The following is a 17,062-nucleotide window of genomic DNA, read 5'->3' on the forward strand; positions in this document are numbered from 1 at the left end:
CAATTCACAAATGAAGCCTCAAAAGAGGAGAAAAGTGGTATTAGCTGTCCTTACAGGCCTGAAAATGCATATTGCTCACAAGGACGCCTCTCATTTTTGCTAGCTAGTTTCCCTTTTAAAGTCCTGTGTTGTGGTTTTTTGTGCTAGCCCTGCATCCAAACATTGTTTGGCAAGTATGGTCTACATGTCCAACATAGGCCATCTCCAACTGGTTAGCTAGCTATCCAGTCGGAAAACAATAGTGATTAGCAAATACAACACTTACCTGGCTTTCAGGCATGTCAAAGGGGATTTATGGAAATGTATCATTGAATAAGAATCTTAGCACTGGGAGCCAGTGATCTGTTTAAAACGTTTCTGAAATACAAAGGTTTTTCCAAGGAGATGTGGCGAATTGGAGGTATGGCCCTGTGCAACTAGGTTTAGAGTTAAACATTTGTAGGGTTAAAGTTGGTTTACAATAAGGGAAAGGTTAGAGTTAGGGCAGATAGGACTTAACAGAAATAACATTTTGTGTATGGAGATTCGTAAAACACCTGTGTGTGAGCTTGTGAATGCATTTGCTTCAGTTCTGTCTTCTTATCTACCTATTTTAGTTCTGTTTTCCTATCTCTCTAGACGCTTCTGGCCTGTCATCACTGAGATTAAGCGACAAACAGACACAGGTACACCCCTAACTGACAACAAAGACATTATACTCTCACACGCACTGACACACAAACACACACAACGGCTTTATGATTTTTATGGGTTGTTTGTCCCACTAAAGCACAGTCGTTAGTTCCAGCTCCCACTATTACAAACTGCTTTTTACGCCATTGTTAGAAAAAGGATTGTTGAATATGTTTGCTACAGCAACAGTTTCATACTAAATAATAAAGCATGTCCCATCTGTGGTGTCAAACAAGGCACGCGTCATTAACATGGAATGGGAACAAAACACAAATTACAAAGTAAATGGGCTACACAACAATATAAAATGCACAAGAGACATACATTACCAAACTACAAACTTCACCAAGCTAAATGAAGACAAACAGCAACATTACTTACACAGACACAAACACAGTACTATGAGTAAGACGTTCCATGCCAACATTTGTTATTTTACAATGGTTTTTTTGAAAACAACAGAGGGTAGCTAAGCATCATTTATCTATGCCCCAACAAAGAAGTGTCCTAAGAATAAAATTACCAGTCACAAATAGTTACTAGTGTCTGTGAACCCAAATTATTATAAGTCAGTGATGTTAAATAAAAAGAGAACAGGGGGGGAAGAAATCGACTTTGAATTAATTGTCTTTGTAAATTAACAGCAATTGGTATAGAACAACAGACATAGTACAAAGAGTTAATATAGAGGGAGATTATGGGAGAAAACATGAGCAGAACCCCAAATATGGGTTGGGTTTATACCTGTCTGTCTATGTGATAATGTCCATACTGAAAAGTTGAAAAGAAAAATGGTTAAAGTGACAGTGACAAACTTATTTCAAACAAACTGTTGTGTAATTTGAGAGCTAATTCATAGCATAGCGTACAGGACATGGGGGCATATTGAGGACAATACAATTTCTTTGTGCCCTTGGAAGTCAAGAATATTGTTTTGTGTAACTTTGCAAAATCACAATCACCTTTATTTTGGTTTAGGGACGCTAGGTTTTATTAAAGGTTTTTATTAAAGATTTTATTGGACACAATTAAAGTTCGGGTGAAGGACTATTTAGAAATAGGTAGGCCTGTCATCTGTAAATGTAGTCTACACATCTGGTCTCGTTTTGTCCTTTCAATCCTGTCCTACCAGTTGGTATTTCTTTTATAAGTTTGGTTGTCGACGATACATATTTTGTTTGTGTTATGTAAATTTGGCAGAATGGATAAACCATGCAGTTGCCACTGTACATCAGACAAATCACAGAGGTTGTGAAATATGGCAAATATACCACGGCTGTGGTATATTTAAGGGCTGTGTCCAGACATTCAGTTGCGTTGTGCTAAAAGTAGCTTTTACAGCCAGCGTAAATCGGCCATTTACCACAAACCTGCGAGATGCCTTTTTGATATTTTTTACTTATAGCCTAACCAACATAATTCGAACCCGAGAAATATTTGCTATTTTTACTGATATACCTCGGCTTCAAGCCAATTAGCTCAAACCATTATTCCAAACAGATTCTATACATTAAATGCACGTAAAAACAGTGAATATTTTTACTTAATCATTGGGATGTTGGTGAAAAACAACTTTTTTTTAACTATTTGTTTTGAAAGACGTCCTTCCTATGCGACTGCTTTAGAGATTTCTAGTTGGGAATCACCCAAAACACAATAGCTACTACAATTACGAAAATAAATAATATTAATAGAAATCCTATTACTTTGGGCTTATTTAGGTTCATTAAAATATAACTTTTAGACTGGTAACCAATCTACTGACCGAACAAATTTTAAGTGCAATTGAAGAACCTTTTGTTTATTTATGTATTAAAAAGGTATATATTGTTTATTGGTCTATTATTTAAGTGGTTGGTCATTCTCAATATATGATCGTTCTGAGTTATATTATATTTTTTGGGTTGCATAATTTCCCAAACCGTGTGGCGTTATAAATTTCGTTGTAGTTTGGTTGCACGTGAGATAAAAAATGATGCGATTTGGGAATTGGATGTACCCAAGCCAGACTGTAACGTGAAAATAGCGACCAATTGAATTAATAAGTTAGACTACCATTCAACTTTAAAAAAAAAAAAAAACGACTTTGCAAATGGGCTACAGGTGAGTCGAAGGTGATGGAAATGGACGATATTAAAGCATATATATAATAGTTTCTCGATCCTCGCCATTCATATGCGTTTTAAACGCCAGACGGTAGCCTGCACAGAAGATTGCGCCGATCACCCGACCAGAAAAGTTTTAATCGCTACTCCATCCTCGTGTATCATACATATAACCTAGTATAACGCGTCCCTAGACAGCGTGATTCTTACCGTTAGATCGTCTGACAATGTTTTCTAAAAAAGTATTTTGAGGGGCTACAAGTCCTCTCCTTCCTCCGGCCATCCTGACTCGTCATTCAGTCATCCGTCTGTGGGAGCGGTCGGTGAACCTGGATGCTGGATGCAAAATAATAGCTCCAGACGTTTGTCTTCATGGTCGCACTTATTTTCAGTCTTCTGAATGAGAGATATTTAGGTAGAGGGCTCTAGCTGCTACTGTAAAAGACTTCTCAGTTGCTGGCTGCGCTCCCTGTGTGCGTCAGATTGATAAAGCACCTCTAGCACGTCGCGCACTAGAGAATTTTCCTCCGCGCTTGCTTGAGCTCAACCGCGCGCCTGACCGGTGGTACCCCAAACACAAACTGGTTGATTAGTCAAACTCTTGGCGCCATCTGCCGTTGATGTAGTGTAAGGTCGCGAAATTTGAACCAACCGTATTATACATACGGTTGAAACCAAAGCACTTAAGGAAAACTGTATTTGTTTAATAGAAAAAATATTATAAAATAATTATGTCAAACACAGGGAATGACATTGCCCACATATTATTAGAAATCGATTTTCCAAAAATAACTAAACTGTAATGGGCTCGTTTGGGATTCGACGTCATCGACGACATCTGGCAACAAAAGCTAACGGTTTAACTCGCTGCAATACCTAGGAACAGATTCAGTCTTCTTAAATATTTGGCGCCTTTATAGATTACATATGTGACACAAAATATGGCAGCCACTGCCTGCTATATTTCGTGTACTTGTCAACCAACACTGTTTTTTACAGAAAATGTATTGTGATGTGTCCTGTCACTTCCTCACTAACACTAGCAACAGGTTAACTTCATGTTAGAGTAGCTCATTTAATTGTATGAGTTGCAGACCCTATCTATTTTAAGTTCTTGTGGTTCAGCTCACTAGAAAGAGACGTCTCATTTAACGACTTGAATTAAAATGCTGAAAAATAACTTAAGAAAAATGTAAACAGTTCAAGTAAACCATTTTAAAAGCAAACAAGCCATGACTTGACTTGTTAAAACTTGAAACAGATGATCAAATAGGTTACATATGAATTATTCTCAGATCTGACGTTACCCTACGCTCCTGGAAAAATGCGCTGGAACACCTTACACGCACTCCCCACGAGCAATTGTCCCTGCAGTTCGGATATGAACTATTTTGCGGATTATTTTGCAATTCTTGAAAATCATCGTTGTTTATGAAAACAAACAACGTTCACCAAAAAGAACCGTTCGTTTGAGACCCATCAATGTGTCTTAACTCTTAAGGACAATTCATACTCCGAATTGATGGCAAGTCGAACCGGCGTGAAGTGCTTCATTTTACGTTCCTATTGGTTGCATACAATCACACATAACTTCGTGAACAGCACTGCATACGTCGTAGGTTTTCGGTGGAATCTAGGAAAAACAGTGTCACTTGCTCAAACATAAAAGCTCTCGTTTCTGTCCAATGTCAAACCACAACGTTTATAGCACCTAGACGATACAACTCGATTCACCAATGTCGTGCTCTCGAAGGCACTGTGAAATTAATTAGGATATGGGGACTGACGTACAGTACTTTGTACCTTTATTAGCCGAACCCTGCACGAATAAAACTGTTCTCTTTACAGCTCATTTATATATCTTGGCTGTCAACCTGATGAGATGCAGTTTGGCTGTACTAATTGGCTATTAACAAAGAGTTATGGAGTGTCATTACTTTTATATAGCTCCTTATAAACTGGGTGATTGAATACGGATTGACTTATAGCAGTGATATATGTAGGTAAAATAGAGGGGGTGGTTTATGGCCAATTTACCATGGCTAAGAGTTGTTCTTATGCATGATTCATTGTGGAGTGCCTGGACCTAGCACTTAGCTGTGGTACACCGATAAGCCATAACATTATGACTGCCTTCCTAATATTGTGTAGGTCCCTGTTTTGCCACAAAAACAGTCCTGACCCGTCCACTAGACCTCTGAACGTGTGCTGTGGTACCTGGCACCAAGACATTTGCAGTAGATCTTAAGTTTCGAGGTGGGGCCTCCATGGATCGGACTTGTTTGTCCAGCACATCTCACAGACGCTTGATTGGATTGAGATCTGGGGAATTAGGAGGCCAAGTCAACACCATGAACTTGTTGTGTGCAAACCATTCCTGAACCATTTTTGCTTGGTGGCAGGGAGCACTATCCTGCTGAAAGGGGCCAATGCCATCTGGGAATTCCGTTGCCATGAAAGGGTACAGATGGTCTGCTACAATGCTCAGGTAGGTGTTGCGTGTCAAAATAAAATAAGCAGCTCGAGAACCAACTTCTGAAATATCTGAGGTTCACAGGGGAGTTTTGACAACATTTGGTTTGGCAATATTTTACTAATTTAGTAGATACACATGCATACTATTTTTCATACGGGCCGCCTGTGGGAATGTACCTCACAACCCTGTTGTTGTAAGTGCCTTCTTCACCAACTGAGCTAGCAACTGATGAAAGTACAAGCACATTTGACATTTATTGTGATGAAGCAAAGACAAATATTCTCTTCAAAATCAGAACTTGCTTTACATGCATAAAGACAGTCACATGTCAGGCCATCTACAAGCCCTGACTCCATCCCCGATAGTCAGCACTTCCTTGGCCTTAACTTGACCACGTTTTAGTCGTGTTGAGGTGACTTAGATGATCCGCAACGTACTTATGCTCCGGAAACGTTTGAAACTTTGTTTCCTTAATTTTGAGCCAGTTCTGGGCACGGCGCTCCGCAGCATGTCCCCGCTCCTGCTCCTTGGTCATATATGGTCGGGAGATCCAGTACTCGTTCTCCGCTTCGCGCTCCAGGTGCACCAGCAGGTTGCGTTTCATCTGCCAGGTGATGGCACGCGGCCGCCGGTACTTGCCGATCCACTGCTTTCCAGGGATGCCTTTCCTCAGCAGGGCCAGGGTGAGGAACATGGTGAAGGATGTGGGTTCTTAACCAAGTCCTGGCTACGACATGACATAAGCAGATACACTGTGGTTAGGATATTACCTCCATCTTACAGAAGAACACGGTTAAAAGGCAAAAGGAGGATGGAGGTCATTTCCTCGCTAGAAAAAAAGAGATAAAATTAAGAGATATATTATATGTTGACCTGCTTTTATATCGTGGATGATAATACATTAGTAATAGAAATTCCATGAAAATTTAGTCCAACACTTAGCACTTCTACACCCTGTGCGTAATCTGGGCCTGTCTGGCACACCAAACTGGCACTTTATGAGGAACAGCGTATAGGTTTGTTTTGAGAACTTGTGTTACAGCTGTCCACTGCACTTATCTGCACCCATGTTTTTTGAGGAAATGCATAGGATGTCAGTTTATCTATGAAACAAGCAGCCTAGCCTATTACCGTCCAGAATCTCACACAAGGAGAAAAATGGTTGACCAAAAAAAAGAATGAAGATGGATTTTGCTATGAATAACAAGAAGGTGGTCATTTCCTTTGTGATTCCACTTCCAGGTTAACTCATGCTAGACTGATTTTGGAGTATGTGTGATAGTACACTTGACAGATTGGGATGCAGTGTTCCAAAATGTTTCCTTCAACGAAAAAGCCAGAGGTCCCAAAAGTGTATGGGTGTGAATGTATTTTTTGCATATTTTTACACTTATTTTACCTGGAGAGCTACAGAGGCGTGTAGGCCCTAAACAGAGTCCCACTAACTAACCACATCTTAAACATTATCTTATTAAGCATTGGTATATTAAGTGTTTTTCCCCCCACAGTGGTGCTGAATCAAATTTATTTATAAATCCCTTTTTACATCAGCAGTAGTCACAAAGTGCTTTTACAAAACTGAACCTATTTTTTTAAACAGTACCAGCTACTGAATTTTGAACTGCACTGAATACCCCTGAGGTACCTCTTCATGTGCATTTTACCAGTAAACCTATGGTCTTATGAGCCTTCACAAGTATCCCTAGTGGATAGGCCAACTGGTACTTAGGGGTACCAGTGGATAGGAACACTGAGCCACAGTACAAGACCTTAAAGCATAGGCGATATTCAGGGGCAGGGCTCGATTAAACGCCTGCAAACCTAGTTGCTCTCCAGATAGAGGGGCTGGTGCTTTTCGACAGTGTTTGTAAAGGTACCTAAAACCAAACAATGTCGATATTCTACTTGGTCGGGGGTTAGGCGAAGTCAAACAGAGCGAATAGGAAATAGACATCCCTAACACTAATAGAGACACTATTAACGACTGCTTCACTAGCCGTGCATGGCATGGACACACAGAACTGCCAGAATCTATGGGAATATAAAGCTAACGTACCGTAGGCTACATTCTCTTACTCAATAGCAGTAGCAAAACTAGCTAACTACCTGAATACTGCGAGAACGCATAAACATAGTACACCATTCTATTTTTATATGCACCACTGAATGAATAAATAGATGTTTAAAGATACTGGTCCTCGTTATACTTATTTTCTATTACCTGTCAATAAAGAGATAAATTGTCGTTGTTGACTTCGTGTACTGTAGTTCTTCTAAAACGTGACCCCAGTCGTTCTCTAGGACGTGTATTTCTTCCGCGAATATTACGGAAAGCATGAGTAGTCAAAACATTTCAAATGTATACCAGAGGGGGCGTAATTTTGCCATTGTGACTAATGCTGAGATACCAAACGTGTCCCTAAACCTAACACTTTCTATGATAGACAGTGAACGTGTAAAGTAATTTTAAGCCTTAAAATGTAAGGTACAGCAGCCAAACATAATAGTCAAAGATTCTAAACAAATTCACTTAAATGTATACACACTGATTATCTTATTATAGCCTAGCCTGTCACCTTCAAAATCATTATCACCTTTAGTAAAAATGAGCAAAAAAAGGTTGAATGAAAAATAGAAAATGAGATGTCTTTTAATTTTGACAGATACTGTCTCATTCATGATTCATCCAGGAAATTCACCACAATTACAATGTCTCAAATAATAAGTTTGGAGCTGGCTTATGAGTTGTAAGTATCTCTCTCAGATCCAGAAGATGCTTTACAGGTGCGGATCACAATCTACGTTTAGTAATTTTCTTATGTACACTATCTGCTGCTGAACATTTCCATATTTAATTATTTAATTTCAGCATACTAATTGGCTGCTTGTATTTGTCTTATTTCACACACATACAAGGTGTTTTGTAATCATGTGTGAATTGGAAATGTGTTTTTTGCACATCCTACTCTCCCTGAGGCCCCCTGGATTGTAGACATACCCAAGAAATCTGCATTCGTTTTTTTACTGCAACACTGGAGCTGGAATCAATACACCATTACCAAGATTTCAAACATACAATACAATCAACACTAAACAGCTTAAACAGCTTGATTTACACTCCTATGTATGGTTAACGGTAAACCCATTGACATGGTGATAAAAAGTTAAGATTTTATTAAATGTAGAAGCAGGGCTATTAAAGTGACTGCCACTTTAAAAGCTGTGAAGGGATAGGTATTAGGTCCTGTCCAATGTTATTGCAAAACAACCCAGTAAGCTGTGAGAGAAAAAAACGGGGAAAAAATGAAAACTGTAGCTTTTTGTCCTGCCAAGTTGTATAAAAAGAGCTCTGCCTGGTGAGGTCCCTGTTTCTGTGACTCCTTAGTTTCCCCCCTTCCCAGATCCCTTTTTTTCTCTCTCCGTTTTCCCTAATCACTCTCTTTTCCTCTCCTCCCAGTCACCCTCTTTTTCTGTAGTGTGGAAAGGAGCTGGGACACATCTGGTCAGCTTTTACTGAATCAGGATAGACAAACGGCAACCTTTCACACAAAGGTATGGAAAACTTAATAATATAACAAGATTTAAGGCAGAAAATGTTAAGTATGTATCTAATGTAGAGGTTTCAGAGTGAAATTCTATTTTCTAAGTAATGTTTAAATGTAACATATGAGCAAAGCTCACCTTTGATAATGCATGGTTTTACTTTGTGACTGTGGCAGAAGAATTGGGTGAAATACTTTCGTAATTATTTTTCTTTTGCTACTTTACAAGCGTTAATGTGTGTAGGTCACTTCACAGAGTTGTTCTACAGTTGATCTGTTTAATTGTTTGGCCATGGGAAAATTGGGCATACAATAGGCAGGGAAAGCAAGGGGAAGACTGATTGTGGGATGCATCTGCCTTCAATCATCATATCATAGTCACTTCCCTTTACATGTCATGGTACATTGTGTCAAGTGACAACTTGGCACTAGAGCTTTAACCCGCTCACCACATCCAACGATACTATTGATAATATTGCTGTTTTGTCCTGATAATGAATGCATTCCAAGTTCAACTGATATTTCAATCAAGGATTTTTTTTGAATAACGTTCAGAGCTAAAAAGTTTCTGTTTTTCTGTTTGGTCTATTTTTCATTTGACAGGAATCTCCTGGTGGCACAGCTGAAAGGAGGAAAAGGAGGAAGACAGGCTGTCAGACAGGTTAGACAGGCAGACGGAAATGATGCTGGAGGAATTATCTACCAGCAACCAGGACAGGACTGAACCTCATGCCAAAATAACAGACCATGGGACTGTGAGGTCCTGGAGTCGACATGGGGTTAAAGTTCAATTACACTCTGTAGACACAGATGCACCGTCACTAACATCACCACCATCACCGCCCCCACCGCCATCATCACCATCACCACCGTCACCGCCCCCACCGCCATCATCACCATCACCACCGTCACCACCGTCACCACCGTCACCACCGTCACCATCAGGTAAACACTCCAGCAGTGCCTGCTGTACTTTGGAGGCTGTGGATCCTGGATCACAACAGAAAGAGTGTGTGGCTTTACAGCATTCAAGTAAACCTTCCGAAGGCCGCTGTGCGTTTAGCCACAGGACAGGCATTGGGCCTTATGAGCCGTGCTGCAGCCAGACAAAACATATGCCAGACGTCTGCAAGGACAGCAGCACTCCAACCCATGGAGCAAGCGTCACACCTCCATCATGTACAGCTCGTGAAATAGGTCATGTTCCGCCGAGCATTGTGGGTAACGTAGTACATTATGGTACAGACGTACGCAAGACTGTCATGGAGTTGGAGTCGCAGGCGTTTTCTCCTTCGTGTAATCGAAGGACGCTACCAGCTGGGGCCAGTAGCAAGAACTGGTTTCAGGGCTTGCTCTACTCTGCTACCTCCTCAGGCGTTACTAGAGATAAGGAGGCAATAGGGGGCAAGATGTCAGGATCAGCATCCTCAGTGTCTTCAGCATCCTCAGCGTCTTCAGTGTCCTCAGTGTCTTCAGTATCTTCAGTGTCCTCAGTGTCCTCAGCGTCTTCAGTGTCCTCAGCGTCTTCAGTGTCCTCAGCGTCTTCAGTGTCATCAGTGCCGTGTTCAACCATGAAGGTCACTACAGGCAGCTTTTCCTTCTGCCTTGTAGAGGAAATGACATCGACGGTAACCGACAGCACTTGCGCCCATGGATTTGGAGATGGCCACCTCAGTCCAGGTGGGAAAGTGAAAAGTCAACGGTGCTCCGCTCTAGCACCCCTTCCTACTTGTCCTCCCGACAAACTCACAGAGTTGAAGATGGACTCAGAGGACGGGTTAGCTCCTGACTGCGAGGCTGAGGAGGACTGTGTGCATAAGCGGGAGCGTTCAACAGTCCTGATCCGTAGGTTCTTGAGGGACAACCAGAGGGTGAAGAAGTCCGTGTGTACTGGAACACGAGCTATCCTCAGGACGTTACCTTCAGGGGGGATCGGTGAAGAGGCCTGGGACACTGTCTGTAGAAGGGAGGAAGACCGTTTCTCTGGGCCTAGTGAATACAGCCGATTGAGTGGACGCAGTAGACAAAGGCCAACCTCTCAGAGTCTGCGTCTGCAAGCATGTAAACTTCTTCAAGGAATAAATGGAGATATGTTTTTTGAGGTAAGGCCATGCCCTCAGGTGGCTATAATGGTTCCATTGAGTAAACTCTGCCACTGTTTGTTTAAAATGATGGAAACACTCACATAAACACACAATCACACACACACACACAGCGGGGCTCAGAAAGGAAACGTGTGTGAGAACCCCTGCTACAGGGCTCCATTATCTAGTAGGTAGTTTGCTCCATAGGGCTCTGTGCCAAAACGTACAGAGCTGCAGGGGAAACAGGGGTTGGGCTAACAGGGTAGGAAAGCAGAGTAGAACACTAGAGGCCTTTATTATAGTGGTGGGTGTGTCTCAAATGGTATCTGGTTTACTTTATAGTGCACTTCTTTTGATCAGAGCCATATGGTCACTTGTCAAGTTGCTGCTTTGCTCCAGTTTGGACACACCCAGTGGAAATGTAAGGTTACACCATTACATCACAATTACTTGGCAGATGGTTAGCCTCAACCATGAGTTTTTGAGGTGTCGCCTAGTCAAAAACAACAAGGTTCTGGAAAAATGAACTAAATAACTTGCATACTTAGCCTACTTATTGCTTCACACTGTGTTAATTGTTTTGTGGTTGAAGCCTCTGAGCAGGTCAAAATATTCACTTTCTTTTTACAGGCAAACGTCTCTGATTAGGTTTAGAAAACATTGATTTTCCTAAGGGAAGAGGTCTGCTTTCAGTCCTTACAACTTAAGTAAATGGTTTACTGCAAACCAGAATTACTATCTAAATATTCTGAAATAACTTCCATGTTGAAGGATCGTTGATCAGACTGTGAATTTGAAATAAAATAAAGACCAAAGACCATTCTTCAGAGATTAGTCTTAAAGTAATACAAATGCATAGATCAGGAAAAGGGTACAAAATAATAAAAACTAACAAAAAGCATAACTGTTTGGATATTCCAGTGAGCACATTTGGATCAATAAACACATTTGGATCAATCACAGCACCCAAGTGCTGCCAAGAAAAGCACAAAAAAATACTTTTCAGAGAAAACAAAAAGAAGCCAACAGTGACTTTAAATTAGTTACAGAGTTTAGTAGCTGAGAGTGGAGTAATGGTCAAACATACAGTCAAACATAACAAGAGCTCTGCATAAAACTGGTCTCTAGTAAAAGGTGGCAGATGAGAGTATCCCAGCTGCAATTTGGGAAATGGTTTTTGAGTTGCAGATGAGACCAAGGCTTTGCATTTTAACCAAAACTAATTTGCTATAATTGGCACCAACATAATTCCGCCATTTCTCAACACACACCACCACTCAGCACACATCATCCCTACCGTAAAGTACGATGGTGGAAGCATCATGCTGTGGGGATGCTGTGGGTTCACCTATGGCAAAATACAGAGAGGATATTCACCTTTTAGCAGGATTATGATCCCAAGCATAAAGCCAAAGCATTATTGGAGTGGCTCAAGAACAAAAAGTTAAATGTCTTAAGTTAGCCCAGCTAAAGTCTTGATCTCAATACCATTGAGAGTCTGTTGCACTATTTGAAAATGTCGGTCCCTAGTGTCATCTAATCAACCTGGGGCAAATCCCCCAAGAAAAATAAGCCAAACCTACTGTGTTGCAAAACTGGTACATACTAAAAGATTTAAAGCAGATTTAAGTAAAATTAACGAATTTTTCAGGGATCTGAATACCTTTGCAAGGCATTGCATATCAATGGGAAGATTCATTAATTACATTTGTTTGATTGGAATTTCTAGTTGGGCAATAATTGTCACATATTTTAAGAATAATATTTATTTATTTGTTAATAACATGTGAACAATTTAATCTAATTCAAAGGTTCAATTTCTCTCATATTTTGAGTGTTAGATCAAACAGAAAAACAACAATGCAATTTTGCACAAATATTTGTGAGGGCAGAGCAAACAGATCAATTAAACTTTCTTTGAATTTGAAACATATTGTTCAGGTTTTAGGTACAACAATTGCTTTTAGCCCCAACACAATTGGCTGTTGATACGTGGCACTTGCTAGTTTGCAAGAAACCACATGAGGGCGATGATAGCATGGATATTCAAATGTCCTTATTTATTGAGACAAACTGAGATAGTAGGTCCTGAATGGTTTGGTTGAGGGAGAGGACACAACTGAGGTCCATTCATCGTTAATGAGTGGGTGTGGGAACCATTTAGTGATGTGAGCGTGGGGTGGAAATGTAAGCAGGGCAAACCTAATAAAGAAAAGTCACTTATATCAAAGCTCACAATACCTTACAGACTCTAGCACAGAAATCAGACTCATTTCATGAACGGTCTGGAAGTTTTTTGCTAATACATTTTACTTTGGGGATTTATTAAGGTCCCTATAATAACTTAGGAGTTACCCTAATCTGTTTGTCTAGGTCATAATTGTACCCAGAGCTCCCGGGCATGGTCGGCATGTTGTGACCAGATATGAACCGGGTGGCATACTATCAATGGGCTAAATTGAAACAACAACAAAGAAGTCAGCTGGCCACTGAGAAAAAATAAATAAATTATATGGATAAAGTATATCCATAAAGTACAGTGGGGAGAACAAGTATTTGATACACTGCCGATTTTTCAGGTTTTCCTACTTACAAAGCATGTAGAGGTCTATAATTTTTATCATAGGTACGCTTCAACTGTGAGAGACGAAAATTCCAGAAAATCACATTGTATGATTTTTAAATAATTAATTTGCATTTTATTGCATGACATAAGTATTTGATCACCTACCAACCAGTAAGAATTCCGGCTCTCACAGACCTGTTAGTTTTTCTTTAAGAAGCCCTCCTTTTCTCCACTCATTACCTGTATTAACTGCACCTGTTTGAACTCGTTACCTGTATAAAAGACACATGGCCACACTCAATCAAACAGACTCCAACCTCTCCACAATGGCCAAGACCAGAGAGCTGTGTGAGGACATCAGGGATAAAATTGTAGACCTGCACAAGGCTAGGATGGGCTACAGGACAATAGGCAAGCAGCTTGGTTAGAAGGCAACAACTGTTGGCGCAATTATTAGAAAATGTAAGAAGTTCAAGATGATGGTCAATCTCCCCCAATCTGGGGCTCCATGCAAGATCTTACCTCATGGGGCATGAGGAAGGTAAGGGATCAGCCCAGAACTACACGGGACCTGGTCAATGACCTGAAGAGAGCTGGGATCACAGTATTAAAGATAACCATTAGTAACACATTACGCTGTCATGGATTAAAATCCTGCAGCTCACGCAAGGTCCCCTTGCTCAAGCCAGTGCATGTCCAGGCCCGTCTGAAGTTGGCCAATGACCATCTGGATGAACCAGAGGAGGAATGGGAGAAGGTTATGTGGTCTGATGAGACAAAAATAGAGCTTTTTGGTCTAAACTCCACTCGCTGTGTTTGGAGGAAGAAGAAGGATGAGTACAACCCCAAGAACACCATCCCAACCGTGAAGCATGGAGGTGGAAACATCATTCTTTGAAACGTATGATCTCTCTAATTGCAAACAAAGGTTTCTGTACCAAATATTAAGTTCTGCTTTTCTGATGTATCAAATATTTATGTCATGCAATAAAATGCAAATTAATTACTTAAAAATCATACAATGTGATTTTCTGTTTTAGATTCAGTCACTTACAGTTGAAGAGTACCTATGATCAAAATCATAGACTTCTACATGCTTTGTAAGTGGGAAAACCTGCAAAATCGGCAGTGTGGGAAAACCTCCACATTGTATATGGATAGGGACAGAATGCAGACCTTCTGATTCAGTACAAATTCTACAGCTGTTATATACTGTCTCTACCCTGCTGGTAATAATACTGTTTTTGACTCCCACCACCTAACGTTAAACTCTATTCTGGTACTGCTCACTGGATTGTCTGGGAAGTAACAGTGTTGAGTCACATGGAAAACATTGCTGTTTCCTTCATTTACAGTAGTAACACCTGATTCAACATATCACAGACCGCTATCAACAGTAGATGATCCATTTGGAAATGTTTCAGTCCAATAAATGAATTGCACTCCTCTGATAATATATGATGCGGCTGATTCCACTAGCAGCTGTGGACTTGGAATGAAACCTAGCCCTTATTGCAAGGTATTAGTACTGAGTACTCAGCAGAAAATAAGACTTTAATATCCTTGTTGTTTCTGTAGAAAAATAATGCCAGAATGTCTCACTAAGCAGGTAATCAGGGTAAAAAAAGTTACGGTTAACTGAGCTCACAGAAAACACAACACTCTTAGTTTTGGGTCAGGGTTGAGGACGATTCCAGGAATTAACAGGGGAAATTCAGTTCACGACTGGAAAACATTGGCAATCAAAATAACAGAGGCAATTTAATGCACAATTGTAATCAGTAACGTTGTGTGCATTTTTTCATACATGCATGTGTTGTATGTGTGTGTGTGTGTGTGTTCAAACGTGATTGTGCGTGTGCGTGCGTGCGTGCTTGCATGCATGCATTCATGCATGTGAGTTGTGTGTGCGTGTGTCTTGAGTGTACTCCCTGCCGACCAATATGTCAGCATATGGCTTTGTTTGCTTAGTATAAAGATGGTCACACCAACTGAACCACTGCATTTCTTACTTCCTAGGAAGGCTGTCTAGACAAAAAAACTCCTCGCTCTTAGTTTTCAAATACATTGGGATATAATTTATTTACAATATTTTATAAATAATTTGCTGCGACCGTGTCGAAAGAGGGATAGAAGGTACATTAGTATGCTCCCTGTTTTCTTTTGTTTAATGCCAAGACATCTCTTATCAACTCCAGTCATCAGGAGAGTTCTGACACCAAATAACTGCAGATGGGGGAATAACATTGTGTTGAATAGACATGACCTGGTTGTTTTGTTCATGGAATTGAGAATTGTAATGATCTTTTTGTGGATCTGGCCCTTTTTACACGCCATAATGACAGGGAGTAGAGAGCTAGGAGAGAGAGCAAGAGAGAGAGAGAGAGAGAGAGAGAGAGATAGAGAGTGTTGTTTAAAGATTCTAATAGTAATAGTTGTGGAGTAACATCACAGTGGCTAACACTGGTCATATAGTCATTGTAGTGGTTTACATTATGAGATGAGGGATGGTGATGTGTGTTTATATACATATAAAGGTAATGTTCTTCTAATACCTCCTCTTACTGATGCCCAGTCTCCATAACCATATAAGGGGAGCTGTCCCAAAACACACACGCTATCTTTCTCTTTCCCTCTGTCTCTCTGTCTCACACACTCCATTTACCCCCTCCTTCTTCTGCTCCCTCTCTCCTCTTTAGTTTTAGGCATGCTCACTTTCTCTTCTGTCAGAAACATATCTCTCCTCGCTTTCTCTCTTGCAAACCCTACGAACTGGAACATACAGATATGACACGGCTATTAAGGATTTACTGACTTCCACCAGTTTTGGAGACTGTAATTACATTGGGCATGATCTACTAATGTAAGTTGAAATATATTCTCTATCTTTTAGGTCATTTCAAAACATTGCTAACAATTTAGTTTGAGATACCCAAAAGTGTGCCTGTACATACTTTATAGAATATCTACAAAACTATCAGTAACATATTTAAGGTTACTAACTGAAACCTTTATCCTAACCCTAATCCTAACCTTTATCCTAACGCTAATCCTAACCTTTATCCTAACCCTAATCTTAATGTTTCCCCTAATCCTTATTTTAAATTAAATCTGAACCTTAGCAAGCATTTGCTTATCAAAAGATAGTTGGAGATTTGTTGGTTTATTAACAATGCAGCATCAGATGGGACCCACAAAATAAAATGTAACCAAAACATATATATATATATATTATAAACCATGCATACAATCCATTTTTGGTATTTGTATCAGTGGTGATTGCTTAGTTGTCTTTCTCTGATGGAAAAATTGTTTTTTCTTCAGGTTAGTTAGAGAATCTTGATTGGTTCATCTCTTTTCTAATAGCCTATCAGACCTCAGCATAGTTTTTCCCATGACAGTATATACTTAGGTGTAATGGTTTTATACACATTCTTGTCAACTGTAATTTCAGATGGCTTCATTAGAAACATACAGTACATGCATCCAAGTGACAAGTCCTGCATTTTGACGGTATACTGAAAGCTATGTGGATGGGTGATGTTAAAATAACCTGTAAGAAATGTCATTGCAGCAGGATGTGTTCTCTAATTTCCAATGCCATGTAAAGATTGTCT

The 17,062-nt window shown here is 40.1% G+C and overlaps 3 protein-coding genes across 9 annotated transcripts in view; 1 reads left to right on the forward strand and 2 right to left on the reverse strand.

The window, feature by feature from the left end:
* The window catches only part of kcnh1a (potassium voltage-gated channel, subfamily H (eag-related), member 1a), a 66,704-nt gene extending 63,440 nt beyond the window's left edge, over window positions 1-3,264 (reverse strand). For all 4 annotated transcript variants that reach the window (XM_020047049.3, XM_020047048.3, XM_020047047.3 and 1 more), the window contains exon 1: window positions 2,988-3,264. In XM_020047049.3, coding sequence (XP_019902608.1) covers window positions 2,988-3,060 — 73 coding nt within the window. In that variant the 5' untranslated portion in view covers window positions 3,061-3,264. The remainder of the gene's footprint in view (window positions 1-2,987) is intronic.
* Window positions 3,265-5,344: 2,080 nt separating this feature from the next.
* On the reverse strand, window positions 5,345-7,551 carry mrpl57 (mitochondrial ribosomal protein L57). Its single transcript, NM_001311035.1, is given in 2 exon segments — window positions 5,345-5,980; window positions 7,475-7,551. A coding segment is annotated over 1 exon segment (312 nt). The 5' UTR covers window positions 5,948-5,980; window positions 7,475-7,551; the 3' UTR covers window positions 5,345-5,635.
* Window positions 7,552-8,601: 1,050 nt separating this feature from the next.
* LOC105021417 (1-phosphatidylinositol 4,5-bisphosphate phosphodiesterase epsilon-1) overlaps window positions 8,602-17,062 on the forward strand; it is a 31,206-nt gene continuing 22,745 nt past the window's right edge. For 3 of the 4 annotated variants that reach the window (XM_010889071.5, XM_020047490.3, XM_010889072.5), the window contains exons 1-2: window positions 8,605-8,805; window positions 9,399-10,897. In XM_010889071.5, the coding sequence (XP_010887373.3) occupies window positions 9,476-10,897 (1,422 nt within the window). In that variant the 5' untranslated portion in view covers window positions 8,605-8,805; window positions 9,399-9,475. Of the gene's footprint in view, window positions 8,806-9,398; window positions 10,898-17,062 lie in introns of all 4 variants that reach the window. The other variant, XM_020047491.3, reaches the window with a different exon arrangement.

This window comes from Esox lucius, chromosome 6 (genome assembly GCF_011004845.1).
Source record: "Esox lucius isolate fEsoLuc1 chromosome 6, fEsoLuc1.pri, whole genome shotgun sequence".
Taxonomy (NCBI): domain Eukaryota; kingdom Metazoa; phylum Chordata; class Actinopteri; order Esociformes; family Esocidae; genus Esox; species Esox lucius.